This window comes from Chinchilla lanigera, unplaced genomic scaffold (genome assembly GCF_000276665.1).
Source record: "Chinchilla lanigera isolate Chin_1 unplaced genomic scaffold, ChiLan1.0 scaffold00074, whole genome shotgun sequence".
NCBI classification, from domain to species: Eukaryota; Metazoa; Chordata; class Mammalia; order Rodentia; family Chinchillidae; genus Chinchilla; species Chinchilla lanigera.
In genome coordinates, this window is record NW_004955475.1 from 11,049,437 (window position 1) to 11,067,859 (window position 18,423).

The following is an 18,423-nucleotide window of genomic DNA, read 5'->3' on the forward strand; positions in this document are numbered from 1 at the left end:
AGAGAGAGAGAGAGAGAGAGAGAGAAAGAGAGAGACAAAGAGAACCACCTGGGCGACTCTTCTTGAAGGAGGAGCAATTACTTCCATTTTGGCTGAACCTGACTCTATTTCTATGTACTGATATGTACAGAGCTGGTTAGGACTTTTCCTCATCCTTTCAATTGGCTTCAAGCTGAGGCGCTGATATGTAGTCTTTAAAGTAAAGAAGACAGGCAGTGTTCAAGGCAGTGTTTCCCAGGCTCTGTAGTTCCCTTGTGTGAGCCGGGATGAAGTGGGATGGAGAGTCATGCTCCACCCTGTCAGCTGGGATCAGCCTGGAGATAAGAGACTAAGACTTCCCTGGGCCTGAAAGATTACATATCAGAGCTAAAGCCCTGACCCGGAAAATATTAGGTACTACCTCGATTGTGTTATGCAGATTTGTCTTTCTGCATATCTTTCTCTCTGCGGGAATTGCAGAGATTATTTCAGGCCTCCTACCTAGCCTAGCTCACAGCTCTCACGTACTCTCTCAATCATCCTCAAGCCACTCTTTCTTCATGACTTAATAAAACCCGGGGTGGGCTCTAGGTCCAGGCTTTTGTTCCAGATGGGATGGCCATCTTCCTGGCTGGATTTAGGACCCCCTTAGCTCCCCACAACTACAAATGTGCCTTAGTGTCTTTATTCTCACCATGGGTTGCATTGGAAGTGGTCAGTTGGAATTAACCCACTAGAATTCCATAGACTTGGGCTGGGGATGTAGCTCAGTGGCATAAGCACTTGCCTAGAATTCCAGCGACTTTTCCATGGTATTACAAATATAAACTTCCTGGGCCGGGATGAGGACCCAGAAGGGTTCTCTCTCCATATATGCTGTATGATTCTATGTACATGAAGTCCCTGAACTCAGACTCAAGAAACAGTAGAAGGGTGATTAACAGGGGCTGTGGGGAGGAGATCAGGAGTTTTGCCTTTTTAAATTTTTTTTTCTTTTATGGGAAGGGTTTCCATTTTACAAGATAAAAGTTCTGGAGAGCTGTCACACAACAATGTTACGATTGTGCACTTTGCTGGATGTGGTGGTGCACGCCTATAATCCCAGCACTCAGGAGGCTGAGGCAGGAGGATCATTGTGAGTTCGAGACCAGCCTGAGCTACAAAGTGAGCTCAAGGCCAGCCTGAACTGCATAGTGAGACCCTGTCTCAAAAAGACAAAAAACAAAACAAAACAAAAGATTGTGCACTTTACAGAGCAGTATGGTTCCAGTGGTAAATTTTATGTTTTGTAGTTTTTTACTACAATCAAAAAGAGGCAGAGGCCTGGGCTCTTGGAGGGGAATATGGTGCAAGGAGATTCCCCATTGCTGATTTAGCTGGAGGAGAGCTGCATATAACAAGGGGAGGCCTGGAGCGGGGGAGAGTGGGTCCCAGCTGACTGCCAGTAAGGCTAGGGGAACAGGAGTACCACAACCACAAGGAACCAAATCCTGCCACAGATACAGGAATTTGGAAGGACCCGGAGCCTCAGGTGAGTTCAAAGTCTAGCTGACACTTCTTTTTCTTTTTGAGACAGGGTCTCGCTATGCAGTTCAGGCTGGCCTTGAGCTCACTTTGTAACCCAGGCTGGCCTCGAACTCGCAAGGATCCTCCTGCCTCAGCCTCCCGAGTGCTGGGATTACAGGCATGTGCCACCATGCCCAGCTGGTTCAGCTGACACTTTTTCTTTCTTTAAAAACGTATTGAATTGGTTTTATTAGCATAATATTCTGAGTAGGTTTTAAAATGATTAGTTCATGTTTTAAGTTTAAAATAATCAGTTTTCCTTTTCTTGTTTTTGTTAGCTGACACTTTGATTTTAGAGGGTGAGACCTTGTTGAGCAGACGACCTAATTATATAGAAGAGTGATCCATGGGAACTGTGAGGAAAGAAATGTGTTATATGCATTTATTTAATGAAATTTTTGTTTGTACCTCACATCCAGAAGCAGATATAAATTCTTAGACAATTCACTTTCAGAAATGTACACAAAATTACTATTGTTTACAAACCAAAACACATATTCAACTCAATGGACTTGAGATACTTTATTTGTTCTAAGTCAAAATGGTCCACACTTTATTTGAAACATACAGAAAAAGGGTTAACCAAGGCAGTCTGATTCCAGATATTAATTTCACAAACACACCAATATGACCATAAAATTTCCTTTTAGCTGGGCATGGTGACATATACCTGTAGTCCCAGCACTCAAGAGGGTGAGGCAGGAGGATTTCCATGAGTTCGAGGACAGCCTGTGTTACATAGTTTAAATCCAGCCAGAACTACATAGTGAGACTGTCTCAAAAAAAAAAGTTCTCTCTCCCTGTTTTCTATTATCTTTTTCCTTTCTTCTTCTTCTTTTGTTTCTTGTTTTTGTCTTTTTTTTGAGACAGGGTCTCACTATGTAGTTCAGGCTGGTCTTGAACTCACTTTGTAGCCCAGACTAGCCTCAAAGTCCAAACTAGGGCTGGGGATATAGCTCAGTGGCATAAGTGCCTGCCTGGCAAGCACAAGGTCCTGAGTTCAATTCTTAAAAAAAAAAAGAAAAGAAAAGAAAAGAAAAGCCGGGGATATAGCTCAGTGGCATAAGCACCTGCCCTGCAAGGGCAAGGTCCTGAATTTGATTCCCGGTACAAAACAAAACAAACAAAAAAAACCTCTGAACTATCCTCCTACCTCAGCCTCCTGAGGGCTGGGATTACAGGCGTGTACCACCACACCCAGCTTTTGTTTGTTTTTTGAGACAGAGTCTCTATGTAGTTCAGGCTGGCCTTGAACTTTCAGTGATCCTCCTGCCTCAGCCTCTCAAATCTTAGGTCTTTCTTTTTTATATTTGTTTTTCCTTTTTTTGTGTTTTTGAGACAGGGTCTTGCTAGGCAGTTCAGGCTGGCCCTGAGCTCACTTTGTAGCCCAGGCTGGTCTCGAACTCGCAACAACCCTCCTGCCTCAGCCTCCTGAAGCTGGGATTACAGATGTGCACCACCACACCAAGCTCTTTTTTATATCTGAAACCTCTGGTTTGCTTTTTAAAAAATTAAATTAAATTAAATATTTTGGTACTGAGGCTTGAACTCTGGGCCTTTGCATCCCTACTATCTTTCTATTTAGAGACAGGATCTCACGGAGTTACTGAGTTGCCCAGGCTGGGCTCAAACTTGTAATCTTTTTTTCTTTTTTTTTTGGTCTTTTTGAGACAGGGTCTCTCTGTGCAGTTCAGGTTGGCCTTGAGTTCACTTTGTAGCCCAGTCTGGTCTTAAACTCATAAGGATCCTCCTGCCTCAGCCTCCCGGGTGCTGGGATTACAGGCGTACACCACCATGCCTGGCTCTTGTGATCTTCTTGCCTCAGCCTCCCAGAATGCTAGTATTACAGGTATATAACACCATGCCCAGCTATAAAAGTTCTTTAATTCACCTGGGTGCAATGGTGCACAAGCATAATCCTAGCCACTCTGGAGGCTGATGCAGGAGGATGGGATGTAGCTCAGCATTTCAAGATTTAGCTTCTAAATAGCTGAATCTTTTCCCAAAAGAATTAAAAGCATCATACTACAGCAATATATGCATGCTCATGTTTATAGCAGGACAGTTTGTAGTAGCCAAATCTTAGAAACAGCCCAAATGCCCATTAACTGGGGAATGGATAAAAAAGATGTGGCTTTTTTATACAATGGAGTACTACTCTGCCATAAAGAAGGATAAGCTTGAGACATTTATAGTTAAAGGGATGCACCTTGATACCATACTCTTAAATGAAATAAATTGGACACACGTTTAAATACACATTGTTTCTCTGGTGTGAGAAACCGAAAGTGTAAATAAGGACCAAACTGTATAATAGATATTGGGAAATGGAAGGGAGGAGGGGGAAAGGGAAAAAGGGACAAGGAAAAAGACTAGAAGGAACAAATGGAAATGAAGCTTTTGTAAATAAGGAGGGGAAGAGGGGCTGAAGGAAGGGGAGGGGAATGGGAAAAAAAAGATGTAGCATGTACAGGTACAAATTCCTTATGATGAATGTGATCATTATGTATATCTAAAATGTACCAATAAAATAAAAATAAATAAATAAAATAATAAATAAAATTAATAAATAAATAGCTGGCTCTTAAACACATGGCATCCCAAGGAAAGGGAGTAAGCAAGCTATGATACGGTGGGGTGCAGGGCAGCCCAAAGATCTTGGTGCATTGTGATTTCAAAAGTACTGCATTGCTGGGCATGGTGGCACTCACCTGTAATCTCAGCACTGGGGAGGCTGAGGCATGAGGATTGCTGCGAATTCGAGGCCAGCCTGGGCTACATAGTGAGTTCAAGGCCAGCCTGTACTACATAGCAAGACCCTGTCTTAAAACGCAAAAAACAAACAAACAAACAAAAAAAGCAGTGCATGGAAGTGTTTCTAGAAACACGAGAAGACATTTTAGTATTTAGTATTAACATACACTGGCTCTCTGGCAATACTTGCCATTTTATATCTGTATAGGGACTTTTCATGCACCAAGGATATATTTTTAGTCATTTTGCCAAAAAAGTAGTTTAAATATATCACATAAACTACATAACAAATTCACATCTTTGCAATAGCCCCTAATCAAAAAAGCTTATATGAACGCTTGTATAATTACAACACACCTTATATTCCATCTTATTAGGTAACAATAAAAAATTAGGCTTCATAACAGTATAATCAACATTCTGTTCCACTAAATCAACTCTTTTGTCAAAATATAGTATTACGGCTTTATGCCTTTCCTTTATAGATTCTTAGCTCTAACCTTAAAAAAAATGGAGCAGGCCTGGGAGTGAGGTTCAGTGATATAGCCTGTGTTTAATGGGGAAGGGGCCCTGTTCAACCCCCATTTCTAAAAAAGTATATTTGAGGGGCCGGGGATATAGCTCAGCAGCATAAGTGCCTGTCTGGTAAGGGCAAGGTCCTGAGTTCGATTCCTGGTACAAAAAAAAATATATATATATATTGAATGACAAAGCCATTAGGTTTGACTAAAGACCCTTATCTCTGTCTTTCTTTTTATTTATTTATTTTTATTTTCATTATTATGTTTTTGAGACAGGGTCTTGCTATGCAGTTCAGGCTGGCCTTGAGCTCACTTATGCAGCTTGGGCTGGTCTTGAACTCCCAGCGATCCTCCTGCCTCAGCCTCGCAAGGGCTGGGATTACAGGCATGGGCTACCATGCTCGGCCTCTGTCTTTCAATGGGGACAGGAATGGGAAAATTTTAAGTGACAAAGGAAGAAAATTCTCAAGTTACATGTTTCTTCTGAGGACACATTTTCCTTTAATTTTTTTTTTTTTTTTTTTTTTTTTTTTTTTTTTTTTTTTGTCTTTTTGAGACAGGGTTTCATTATGCAGTTCAAGCTGGCCTTGAACTCACTTTGTAGCCCAGGCTGGTCTCGAACTCGCAACAATCCACCTGCCTCAGCTTCCCAAGTGCTGGGATTACAGGCATGTGCCACCACGCCCGGCCACATTTTCCTTTAAAGCTTGGGTAACTGGAAACATTTCTGGACCGGGCAATTCCAAAGCACTCCGTGACAGCATTGTTCAATGAGCATAAGAGTTGCATTTGAAAATAACTGAAAAAGCCGGGTGTGCACCAGCATACCCTACCTATCTTTTTTTTTTTTACTTTAACTATCTGAACTTTGACAGTGGAGCCAAAAACATATGCTGGAGGACAGATAACCTCTTTAACAAACGGTGCTGGGGAAACTAAATACATGCAGAATAATGAATCTAGATCCGTATCTCTCACCATGGATTAAACTAAAATCAAAGTAGATCAAAGATCTAAATATTAAAACTGAAGCACGCCAGGGATGTAGCTCAGAGGCACAGTGCCTGCCCACAAGCGTGAAGTTGTGAGTTCAATTTCCGGTACAAAAAAACAAAAAACAAACAAAAAAACTGAAGCACTTAATCTGCTGTAAGATTAAATAGGCAAAACTCTAGAAGGCAGGCATAGGCAAAGACAGAAGTCCAGTTGCCAAAAAAAGAAAAAGAAGTCCAGTTGCAACAGAAATAACATTGAAAATCAACAAATGGAATTATATCAAATTACACAGAAAAGGAAACAACCAAAAGAATAAAGACAATCTACAGAAGGGGAAAGTTTTTGCCAGCTACTCTTTGGACAGAGAACTAACATGTAGAGTATATAAAGAACTCAAAAACATCAGACCCCCCCCCAAAATGAAAGACTCTAGCGGGGCATGGTGGCACACGCCTGTAATCCCAGCACTCAGGAGGCTGAGGCACGAGAACCTTGCAAGTTCGAGACCAGCCTGGGCTACAAAGTGAGCTCAAGGCCAGCCTGAACTGCATAGCGAGACCCTATCTCAAAAAGACAAAGACAGAAGAAAATAAAAACCAAAACAAAACAAAATAAAAGATCCATTCAAAAAATGGGCAACTGAAATGAATAGACTCTTCTCAGAAAAAGTACAAATGACCAATAAACATATGAAAAAAGTTCAACATCACTGGAAACTGAAGAAATGCGAATTAAGACAACACTGAGATTCTGTCTTATTCCAGAAACAATGGTTATCACCAAGAAACCAAATAATAGGCCAGATGGCTCACACCTGCAATCCCAGCACTTGACAAGCTGAGGCAGGAGGATCACTGCAAGTTTGAGGCCAGCTGAGTTACATAGCACGACCCTTTCTCAACACCTCCCTCAAAAAACAAATCAAATAATAACAAATGGTGGCAAGACTGTGTGGTAAAAAGAAACCCTTTTTACATTGTTGGTGGGAACGTAAACTAAAGCAACCACCAGGGAACCCAGAACGGAAATTTCTCAAAAGAACTAAAAATAGAAATTCCATTCAACCCAGCTGTATCCCTTCTAGGTTTGTTTGTTTGTTTGTTTATTTATTTATTTATTTATGAGATAGGGTCTTGCTATGTAGTTAAGGCTGGCTTCAAACTGGGGGCAATCTTCCTGCTTCAGCCTCCCAAATGCTGACATTACATGCGTGGGCCACCACGCCCTTTTAGGTATCCTCCCGAAAGAGTTAAAGACATCGAGCACATGCCTGTAATCCCAGAACTCAGGAGGCTGAGGCAGGAGTATTGTCTTGAGTTTGAGGCCAGCCTTGGCTACATGGTGAGTTTAAGGCCAGCCTGAAAAAAAAAAAAGACAACATATTATAGCGATGCATGCATACCCATGTTTATAATAGCACAACTCATAATAGCTAAATCTTAGAAGTGGCCTACATGTCCATCAACAGATGAATGAGGAGCCGAGCATGATGGTGGCTCATGCCTGTAATCCCAGCAGTTTGAGGCTGAGGCAGGAAGATTGCCACAAGTTGAAGGCCAGCCTGGGCTACATAGTAAGTTCAAGGCCAGCCTGAGCTACATAGTGAGACCCTGTCTCAAAAGAAAAAAAAGATGTGTTATGTGCATGTACCAATTCCCCACGACAAAGGTAATCATTATGCACTACAAACATGTACTAACAAAAATTAAAAATTTAAAAACCCAACAAACCCTAAATTCAAATGATTAACTGGGCATGGTGGCACATACTTATAATCTCAGTAGTGTGGGACACTGAGGCAGGAGGCTTGCAAGTCTGAGTCCAGCCTGTGCAACTTAGCAAGACACTGGCTCAAAATAAAAAAATAAAAATAAAAAGGGAGGGCTGGAGATTTAGCTCAGCGGCACAGCACCTGCCTTGAAAGTGCAAGGTTGTGAGTTCGATTCCTGGTACTGGAAAAAAAAAAAACCAACTAAACAAACAAAAAAATAAAAAGGGATTCGGATGCAGCTCAGTGTGAAGGCCCTGGATTCAATCCCCAGTAACACAGGAAAAAGAAAATAATCAAATTACAATGCGGGACTGGGAATACAGCTCAGTGGCACAAGTGTCTGCCTAGCAAGTGCAAGGCCCTAAGTTCGATTCCCGGTACCAAACCAAAACAAAACAAATTACAATGCGTACTGTACTTTCAGACACAGACATCTGAAATTCCTTTGGATTATTCAGCATTGGAAGTAGCAATGATGAGAACAGAGGAACATCATCATGACTCAGTGTCGGTCTTTACTATGTGACTCCTATGGTATCAATAAACAAGCCACTCGCAAGCAAATCCACAAAGATCTTTGGGGCAATGACCAGACCCTGGTGTACCTGCTATTCATCTTCAGGTCAGGAGTCTCCTTTTACTTACAAAGAAACTGCAGGCACTTCCATGGGTAGAGAACTGTCCAGCCAATAGCCATGAAATCCTTGCAAAGGATACAGCCTCTTATCAAAAGGCACAGGGAATGAATGCAGGCACATGTTCACCAGAGAGAAGATGCAAGTCTCCAACCTGAAATTCTGAACTCTTTAGTGAATTATTTTGCTCTTTGCGTATGGTTTCAGGCCGAAGATTGTTCAAAGTCTTTTTGAACTTTCAGCTTTCAGCTAGGAGGAGGCTAAGGTGCAACTTTCTTCGGTTGGGGGCTGGGGATTTAGCTCAGCGGCACAGAGCCTGTCTGGCAAGCACAAGGTTGTGAGTTTGATTCCTGGTACCAGAAAAAAACGCAAAAAACCAAACCAAACCAAACCAAACCAAACAAAACTTTCTTCGGTTGTCCTGAATCCAGGTTCATCCGACACCAGCCGCCTCCACCATGCCACCCAAGTTGGACCCCAACAAGCTCAAAGTTGTGTACCTGAGGTGCACTGGTGGCGAAGTTGGTGTCACGTCTGCCCTGGTCCCCAAGATCGGCTCCTGGGTCTCTCTCCAAAAAAAGTGGGTGATGACATGGCCAGGGGAACCGGTGACTTGGAAAGGTCTGAGGATTCCACTGAAACTTGACCATTCAGAACAGACAGGCTTGGGGCTGGGGATTTAGCTCAGCGGCAAAGCGCCTGCCTGGCAAGCGCAAGGTCGTGAGTTCGGTTCCTGGTACCAGAGAAAAACCAAAACCAAAAAAAAAGAAACAAAAAACCAGAACGGACAGGCTCAGATTGAGGTGGTGCCTTCTGCCTCTGTCCTGATTGTCAAAACCCTCAAGGAGCCGCCAAGAGACAGAAAGAAGCGGAAAAACCTTAAACACAGTGGAAATATCACTTTTGATGAGCTTGTCAGCTTCTCAACTCCCGGAGATCTTTCCGGAACCATTAAGAAAATCTTGGGGACCACCCAGTCTGTGGGCTGCAATATGGATGGCAGGCTCCCTAAGGATATCATAGATGACATCAACAATGGTGCTGTGGAGTGCCCAGCTAGCTAAGAAGCAATATGAAAATATTTCAACAAAAAGATGACCTGACCAAAAAAAAAAAAAAAAAAAAACCTTTTTGAATGTCATTCCATTGGGGTTGGGGATATGGCTCAGAGGCATAAGCGCCTGCTTGGCAAGCGCAAGGTCGTCAGTTTGATCCCCGGTACCACAAAAGCAAAGCAAAACAAAAGAATATCATTCCATGACGGACTTGGATTGGAAGAAGAGCCAATGCTTTGCCTCTCATCTCAGCCCCTGAGCCCCCAGGTAGTGTCTAGGCAAGTAGCTGCCACTGAGCTACATTCCCAGCCATTTTTTTTCTTTCTTTCTTTTTTTTTTTTTGAGACAAGGTTTCACTAACTTGCAGGGTCTGCTGGGTTGCCCAGTCTGCCTCAGCATTCAGAGTAGTTGGGATGACAGGCTTGCGCCAGCACAACCTGCTTACCTCCATTTTGACAGGCGTTCTCTCAGAGTTTGCAGGTCAAGAAGCCAAGTGATGATTGTAGGGGGAAGTGAACCCTATTGGTCTTTGAGCTCTGACATCTTTATTTCTTTTCCCCACATCTTTAAAGACTATTGGTGCTGAGGAGAGGAAAAGATATCCTCATTGGGCAGAGCTGAGGAGGGTGTGCCCCCCGCTGCCTTTCTGCTTTTTGTTTTGCAGAAAGCCACCTTTTAAATGTAACCCTTAAGCTTTCGCCGTTTGATCTTTTTTTAAAACCTTTTTCCTCTTCACTATAGATATTACAGCTGGCGATATTTTTGCCTTAGTAGCTACCAAATAAGGATTCATCTTTTCCAAATCCACTGGTTAGTGTTGATTTTACTATTATGAAATCAGTTTTTTCTTTTATTCAGGTTTAAAGATTTCTAGACATTTCCTCTAACCGCGAAAGGTTAGACTAATTTTCTTCATTGTGACTGGTTCCCCATCAAGTTATCTCTGGAATATTGTCTGCAAACATCTGGAAAGCCTGTGGTGCTGCATCTACGCATGCTTTCAGCTTCGCTTAACCCTTGGAGCCATTTTTCAGCAGGGCGGCGGCGGCGGCGGCGGCGGTGCGGGCGGCGGCGGAGGAGCGGCCGCGGGACAGCGCATCTCTCAGCTCCTTCTCCGGCGCCGGCGCTCTTGCTGCAAAACGTGTTTGAAGCCCGTAGAGTTGTGGCAACTTGTTATACAGCAACGGAAAAGTAATACACTATTAGTGGTGTTATTAGAGTGGCAAAGTTTGGGATTAAAGTTGAAGTAGCTGATTTATTTACAGATGACTCTATAATGGGCTGCTGCAGGCAAAAGGCAGCAAAACCAGAAATCAGTGTAAAGGGAAAGAAACGTTAAAGCACCTCCTTCCGTGCCCATGTCGCGCCTTCTTCATCAACCCCTTCCAGCCTCAGGTGACTGTTCTTACTCCGGATACCTACAGACTAATGTAATTTATTACCTAAATAATATTCTTCCGCATTGTTCTCCAGGGGCTTTTTGTGTCTACCTAACTAGGCTTCAAGTTCATTTAGGAGAAAGATCTCGTCACGTTCATTTTATGTCCCCTCTCCCCCCCTGCTTAGCACATTGAAATTCTAGTAAATGTTACTTGATTGGCTGAAGAAGGTATGCTTGTCTGACGAATAAAGGCGTTCCAACTAAACCTTGCAAGTGCTGATTCTGGAAAGACCTGGAATGGGTTCTTGAAGGATTTTTCTTTTTCTTTTTTTTTTTTTTCTTTTTGCCTTTTTTCCGGTACCGGGAATCGAACTCACAACCTTGCGCTTGCCAGGCAGGCGCTGTGCCGCTGAGCTAAATACCCAGCCCCCAGGATTTTTCTTTATTGAGTCATTAAGAGCCCCACCACCCAGCTGCCCATAGCAATGCACTGTATCATAATGTACTGACTCTTCTCTCAGGAAAATGAAACAGATCACAGATATCTGTGAGGCAAACTGCCCGACCAGGAGTATGATCTGGCAATTAACAAGAAGAGTTTTACCTAATTAGCACCCACTAATCAGTAAGGCCTAAACATCTGCCAGGGGATCTGAGAAGTCTTCTAAAAGTTGAACAGGTGAGTTTATCACACATTGTGGGGCAATTGAGTGTGTGTGTGTGTGTGTTTGCGGGGGAGGGGTGTGTGTGTTAGGTGCCCATTTTCCAGAAAAGTTGGTGTAGTGACCTTTTCTTCACTGGCTGATGTGACTCTTGATTATGGGATGGAAGAAATTAGCAACATTATGATTTTTCTCTGTGCTCATATCCATAATTGTTTGTGGACTGTGTTCAAGAAATTGAACAGAACTTGAGAATTTAGTTTTTTTTAATGAAGTCAAGGGGCCAGGTGGTAGAAACTTTTTGAAGAAATTCATCGACTTCCTTTTTTAGATGAAGAACCAACTTGTACAAGCCTTTAGTTGTAGTAATTTTTTTGCTGATGTGGCAAGCTACCTTAAACCCATTATGGAACTAGAAATGAGACATAAATTAATAAGAATGTGACAAAACGTCTGAACACTGGATTTGAAACTGCAGGAGGATTCTAAGATCTGATTTGTCAAAGGAAGGTAATTCACGATACAATCTAGACGTGTGGTTTAGGCAGATGGCAAGTGAATTCATTTAGCATTGTTGAACTGCCTTGAGCTCGTTGTGACGATTTGCAGAGCTATTTGGTGGGAAGGAAGTCACATCTCAGAGGAGAGTCATCGATTTTGAAGAAAATGAATAGTCTTTTAACATTTTTATGGTTGACTTTGGAGTACAAACGCTCAGCATGTCCCTGAATTACTGCTATTACTGTGCGAAGAACGCTTTTTTATTTTAAAGAGAAAAGATAGACAAAGAAACTGAGTTTTGAAACAGGTTAGTAGGACAGCTACAATACTCGGTACATTGCGTATCCTGAACTCTCTTGAATATAAAAGTCGATTTTGAAAGTTTGGGCTATACGGCTTAGGTCAGAGGCGATTGTGTTCATTTAGCCCTGTGAAAGTATCAGTTTTTTTCAATAAAGTGCTTAAATCAATGGATGGAGTCAGAATGAAGACATCTTCAAATTGCAACCCTTTCCTCCTCTCCCGCCTCGTTTCGAACAGTTTCGCCTTTGAAATGCAATCATTTTAATTTACTCGTTCAGAGTGAGGCATCAGCCTTTGTAACTATCCATTGTTGTACAAATAAAGTTGACCGAACTTTTTTAAACGCCTCTGGTATTTTGGTTAACACTGACGTTACTGACCAGGTAACAAAGAGATTTACACTCTACCGCTGGCAAACATGCATACGATAAATGCGTTTGTTTGTTTGTTTGACCTTTCCGTCTAACTTCAAAAACTTGGACACTCCTGCCCCACCGAGTGCCCTAAACGGGAGTCAGGTTGATAAGGTTGTCGCATGCGCCCTCCACACAATCTTGTTTGTCGCAATTGGCCCCGCGCGGAAGGTTACCTACGGAGTAGAGACTTTGATTACACTCATTTTGTAGGTAGTGAGATACCGTGCTTCCTCCGCGCGGGTACTTGATTGTACCAGAAAGTAGTTCCGGCCCGTGTTGTTTCGGCCGTGGAACCATAGCCGCCATTTCAAGACCGTGAGTGCGAGGTTGATGGCCAACCAGAGTTCTTAAGGTTCAAAGCTTGTAACTGCTGCCGCCGCTTAAGCCTTTCAAAATCCTGATAAGGCTGCTGCCCTTTTTCTACTACCTCCAGATACATTCTTGCCAGTAGTGGCGGCAGCAGGAGTCAATTACCCTGTTTTTGCTCTCCCTCAAGAAGCTCCAGATGGCGTCTTCCGTGGGCAACGTGGCCGACAGCACAGGTACCAGTGTCCGGTTCTACTTTAGCGGACGTCCCTTAGGGGTCTGGCGCCGTCCTGTTCCTCTCATCGCTCCTTCCCTTCTCTCTAACCATCCCCGTTACATCGTGGTCTACTGGCATCTGGTCGAGTTTCCGTTGTCGTCTGTTCAAGTATTTGCAATTGCTTGCTTGCTTGTTGCTTCTTTAGTTTAGTTTTTTTTTTTTTTAAACCCCCTAAATATTTTAGGCTTTACTTCTTTGGAACGTTCCTGCCGCACGTGCGCGCGTAGAATGTCTTGGAATGGAATTGGAACCCCTGCCCTTTCAGTCTTCTTCGCAGCCTTCCTTCTCCGGGTCAACCTGTCCTTCCCCGCTGTACTCCCCGTCCCCTCCGTATCCCCTTCGAGCCCTCTCCCCTTAGCCACGTTTGGTCCTTTTCCGCCAGCCTAGGGCGGGGGTGCCATTTCGATGGATTCCTGTTCTCGCGCAAAGACTAAGGCTAGCAGACGCTCGTCGACTGCTCCAAGTAAGCTTGAGAAGAGGGGACACTGAAAGCACCCCGCTGGGCGGCATTCTTTCGGTTGAGCAGTCCCAGTTTAGATCGGAAATTTCCAGGGGTTCCCTTTGCCGTCGCCTAATTCAACCCGCTGCCCCCAGCCTGCGGCTGCCGCCCCAGTGGTCTCTCCCGCCCGCCCGCGGGGAACCACACCCTTTCCTTGGCCAGGTTGCCAGCCTTTCGGCCCACTTCCTATCCTTGGGGGGGACCACCCCGCTGCGGTCGCCCTCCCGTGGACCACCTTGCCCGCCCGATTCCTGCTTTGTGTTACTTTCTCATGTATTCCTCCGCCGACGCCGCCTCTGGGTCTCCCGTCCCCATTCTTTAGCCCAATGTCTCTTTATTCATAGGGTGTGTATTTTTTTTTCTTTTTTAAGTTTCCATCCTTGCTTGAAGAGTTTGTAAAGCAACTGGAGTGTAGCTGCACAAGTGCAAGGCGGTTGTCCTTTTAGATTATTCAGTCTGGAGCATTGGTACCAAAAAATAAGAAAACCAAATTATAGGAGTGTCCTTTGGCTGCCTTTCCTTGTCCAGGCTGTTTGGGGCGAGAGGGGTTAGGGTTAAGGACTTGGGCGGCGGTTCTGAGGTCTCCCACGGGGTGACTTTTGCGGGGAGGCATGCTTTCGCAGTTGAGATGTGTCAAGCATTTACTGACTTTTTTTGGTATTGTGCAATAAGTAAAAGGTGAATATTCTATAAATATCTTATCGATAATTGTAGGGAGTGGGATTCGTAATTATTCCGTTCTCTCTCAATTCCCCCACTGTGATTTTCAGAGACCAAAGTCTGCATTAGACTGTGAACTTGTCCTTGTCTGTCTATATTATTTTGAGGAAGTGGTCAAGTGTTAAAATAGAAGATAAGCGGCTTTGAAAAGTGACAATGTACTAGGTTAAGGAGCTAGGAAGTTCTAGAGATGTGTAAAATATAATTTCCTAGTTCCTGTTAGAGAGACAGCCTCCCCCAGAGTTGGACAAAAGTCTGCCTGCTCTTCGTTGTGGTCAGTTGTGCCTTCAGCCAGGACATTTACTTCTGTTTTCCTCAGTTTCCAGAACACTGCTCAGCTCTAATAATTGGGGAGCTAGGCTCAGATTTGAGTTTTACACGGTGACCTTGGTAAAATGAAGTAATACGTCTGTGGTTTCCCATTCCAACCATCTAGTGAAAACATCGAGGTTGAATTCCCAATAATGTGTCACTATTTATATAAGTGTTTACTATTAAGGCAGGTCCCCCACCCCCATTTTGCTGGCCTTTAGCCATACCCTTTCTCGTTACTTATCTGAATTAAGCCATACATAGCAGTGTTTTTATTTGGTCATTCTTTTGTGCTTTATGCAATGTTTTATATTGTAGGCATTTTTCCTTTTTTTTTTTTGACCTCTGCAAGTGTAGGTTACTGCCGTGGTTATTTTATAGAGTTGTTTGCAGTGTCTTAATCCTTTAGTCATTGCCAGAGCTCTTTGGAAAATACTAGTGTTAACCAGTGGGTGGATTTAGCTTATCTGGTCTGCTTGTGAGTTTGGGATAGTAGAGGAGCTTTTCTTTTTTTTTCTGAGACAGGGTCTGGCTTTGCAGTTCAGGGTGGCCTTGAACTCACTGTGTAGCTCAGGCTGACCTCAAACTCACGGTGCTCCTGTCTCAGCCTCCTCTGCTAGGATTACAGGCATGCACCACCACCAGTCCTGTCAAGGAACAATAATATACTCTTGGATCCTTATTTAAAATATTTGATGACCCTGTTAAATATTTGGCTGTTGACAAATGAAGTCATCTTGTTTATCAGCTGTTTTAAAAATAGCACATTGACTTTTAGGGTTTTTTCCTTAGACATGTCTCTAGTGGCCCTCTTTTTTTAAAAACTGAAATACACAAATACATCAATGTAAAGAGTTTAAAGCACATCTGGCTTCCCCACCCATGTTAAGAGAGATTGCTACCATTACCCTAACCCCTACAAACCCAACCTAAAATATGGGACACAGTGTTCAGTTGCCCAGTAGGACTGTCCTTCAGGATTATTGGACATTATTAACTCTTCATGACCGTTGCAGATTGTGTATTTAATGTTTTGTTTTAGTCTGTTAGCTGAGGTATAAGGAACAAAGTTTTTATGAATTTTCACGTGCTGTCCATGAGTTATAATTTCAAGGTGCAAGATGTTTAAAATGTAGTCTCTCTTGGAAGTAAATATTCTGTTTGGAAGAAAAGATATTAATGGGTGAATTCTAAAGATGCCAGTTCTGCACCTGACATTAACTTGGGGCTATAAATAACAAGCAGAACACTCTAGTGCTTTACATAGTTTCAAGCATTTTCATCTTTAAGTTTAATATACCATATTTTTACATTTTTTGTTTGCATTTCTAACTTTTTGTTTTCCCCCCTCCTTCCCTCAAATGTTTTGATGATTCTCCAGAACCAACGAAACGTATGCTTTCCTTCCAAGGGTTAGCTGAGTTGGCACATCGAGAATATCAGGCAGGAGATTTTGAGGCAGCTGAGAGACACTGTATGCAGCTCTGGAGACAAGAGCCAGACAATACTGGTGTGCTTTTATTACTTTCATCTATACACTTCCAGTGTCGAAGACTGGACAGGTAGGAGATGTGGGGGGTATCCGCTTTTGACTGCTGAAAATTAAATAATTTGAACTTGACGTTTTTCCAGTGCTGGATTTCAACTGAGCTACCAATGTATATCTGCTCTTTTGCCCACTTGTGACATGCCCAGCTGCCAGTTTTTCTCCCTTTGCTTAGTAGTGGTTATTATATCAGTATGACTAAGGACTTTTTCTAGATTTTTTTTTTCCCCACCTGGGTCGACTGCTTTATTAACTCTATTCAGGTAATAAATGAATCTTAGAGTACGTTAGAGCATCCAGTCTCTCTCCTTTATAAGACCTGTCAGTTTGAGGGACTGAAATGCTCAGAAATGATGGTGTGTATGTTACGGTAGGAGGTGCATATGAGGTTTAGGTTGAAAATGCTATTGTGAAGTTATAAGAAAGTGTTGCTTTTAGCTAAGCAGTTGAATCAGTTAAAAGAGAAAAAATTGTGCTTTGTAGCCTGCTTTTTTTTTTTTTGCTACCAGGAATTGAATTCAGGGCCTCAAACTTACTAAGCAGGCGCTAGACTGTTGAGCTACATCCCTTGCCCTTTTTTTTTTTTTGGTCTTTTTGAAACAGGATCTCTCTATGCAGTTGAACAGCTGGCCTTGAGCTCACTTTGTAGCCCAGGCTGATCTCAAACTCCAAATGATCCTCTTGCCTCAGCCTCCCGAGTGCTGGGATTGATTACAGGGGTGCACCACCACGCCCTGGCTCTTGCCCCCATTTTTTTAAATTGGAGAGTGAACCCAAAGCCTCGCACTGAGCTCTGCCCCCACCCCGCCCTTTTTGTTATTTTGATATAGGCAGGATCTTATTAAATTGACAAACTGCAGGTTGGGCTCAAATTTGTGACCCTTCTACCTTAGTCTCCCAGGGTTCTGGGATTATCTAAAATTTATCAACAAATGAAAAATGAGATTCATGCACATAGCATTTTCTTTTTTTTTTTTTTTTGTCTTTTTGAGACAGGGCTTCGCTATGCAGTTCAGGCTGGCCTTGAGCTCACTTTGTAGCCCAGGCTGACCTCAAACTCACAACGATTCTGATCCTCCTGCCTCAGCCTCCCCAGTGCTGGGATTACAGGCGTGTGTCACTATGCCTGGTGTAGCATTTTCATTGTTGATCTTAATGATCATAATTTACGCTGTGACAGTTTAGTAATAAGCCTAGTAAGAATTTTATTTCATGAGAAAAAGCTTTCCAATTTGAAATCTGGAATACCTTCACTTGTGAAAAGCTTTGACTTATAAAACTTTTCTTGCTATGTGCTAGTTTAAAGATAATGTGTTGTCACATAATTATTAATAGCACAGGATCTTCAGAAACTTCACAGTTACATATGGGCCATGCCTTCTTTTAGGTAACATGTGTACCCATGCATCAACACTTTTGCCTTTTCCAGATCCGCTCACTTTAGTACCCTGGCAATTAAACAGAATCCCCTTCTGGCAGAAGCTTACTCGAATTTGGGGAATGTATACAAGGAGAGAGGGCAGTTGCAGGAAGCAATTGAACATTATCGACATGCATTACGTCTCAAACCTGATTTCATCGATGGTTATATTAACCTGGCAGCCGCATTGGTAGCAGCAGGTGACATGGAAGGAGCAGTACAAGCTTATGTCTCTGCTCTTCAGTACAATCCTGTAAGTAAAATTTTCATGGTTATTTTTTCTTCACAGAAACCTCTAAAGAAACATCGTTTGGTACTTGGTGCAATAATCGTGCTTTGGATAAACCTCATTGGCTATGATACTGTTGCTGCACAAAGCTGGTACTTCACTGAAATAGGTTTTTGCATGGAATAAAGTCAAGAGTTCAGAAATGTTTCTGTATTTAATATCTTTTTTCTTTTTTTTTTGTGGTACCGGAATTGAACTCAGGACCTTGCGCTTGCCAGGCGTGTGCTTATACCACTGAGCTATATCCCCGGCCCCATGTTTATGTACTTAAAATGGTGAAATTGATTTGACCTGGTCTGCATTATTGTAAAAAACTATTTTAAACTGCGTGTGATGGTGTATGTCTGTAATCCCAGCACTTGGGAGTCTGAGGCGGAAGGATTGTGAATTTGAGACCAGTCTGGGCTATGTAGTGAGACCCTGTCTCACTAAACCAAGTTCTAGAAAGTTATGTTGAAAAGCATAAAAATTAACCCTGTAGGAACCTCGTGTTGATTTTTTTTTTTTTTTTTTT

At 42.7% G+C, this 18,423-nt stretch overlaps 1 protein-coding gene and 1 pseudogene across 4 annotated transcripts in view; both read left to right on the plus strand.

Annotated features, from left to right (window-relative positions):
- Positions 1–8,569: 8,569 nt before the first annotated feature.
- On the plus strand, positions 8,570–9,309 carry LOC102009045 (annotated as a pseudogene).
- Positions 9,310–12,821: 3,512 nt separating this feature from the next.
- Ogt (O-linked N-acetylglucosamine (GlcNAc) transferase) overlaps positions 12,822–18,423 on the plus strand; it is a 49,995-nt gene continuing 44,393 nt past the window's right edge. For 3 of the 4 annotated variants that reach the window (XM_005401672.1, XM_005401674.1, XM_005401675.1), the window contains exons 1-3: positions 12,822–13,082; positions 16,036–16,216; positions 17,630–17,873. In XM_005401672.1, the coding sequence (XP_005401729.1) occupies positions 13,046–13,082; positions 16,036–16,216; positions 17,630–17,873 (462 nt within the window). In that variant the 5' untranslated portion in view covers positions 12,822–13,045. The remainder of the gene's footprint in view (positions 13,083–16,035; positions 16,217–17,629; positions 17,874–18,423) is intronic. The other variant, XM_005401673.1, reaches the window with a different exon arrangement.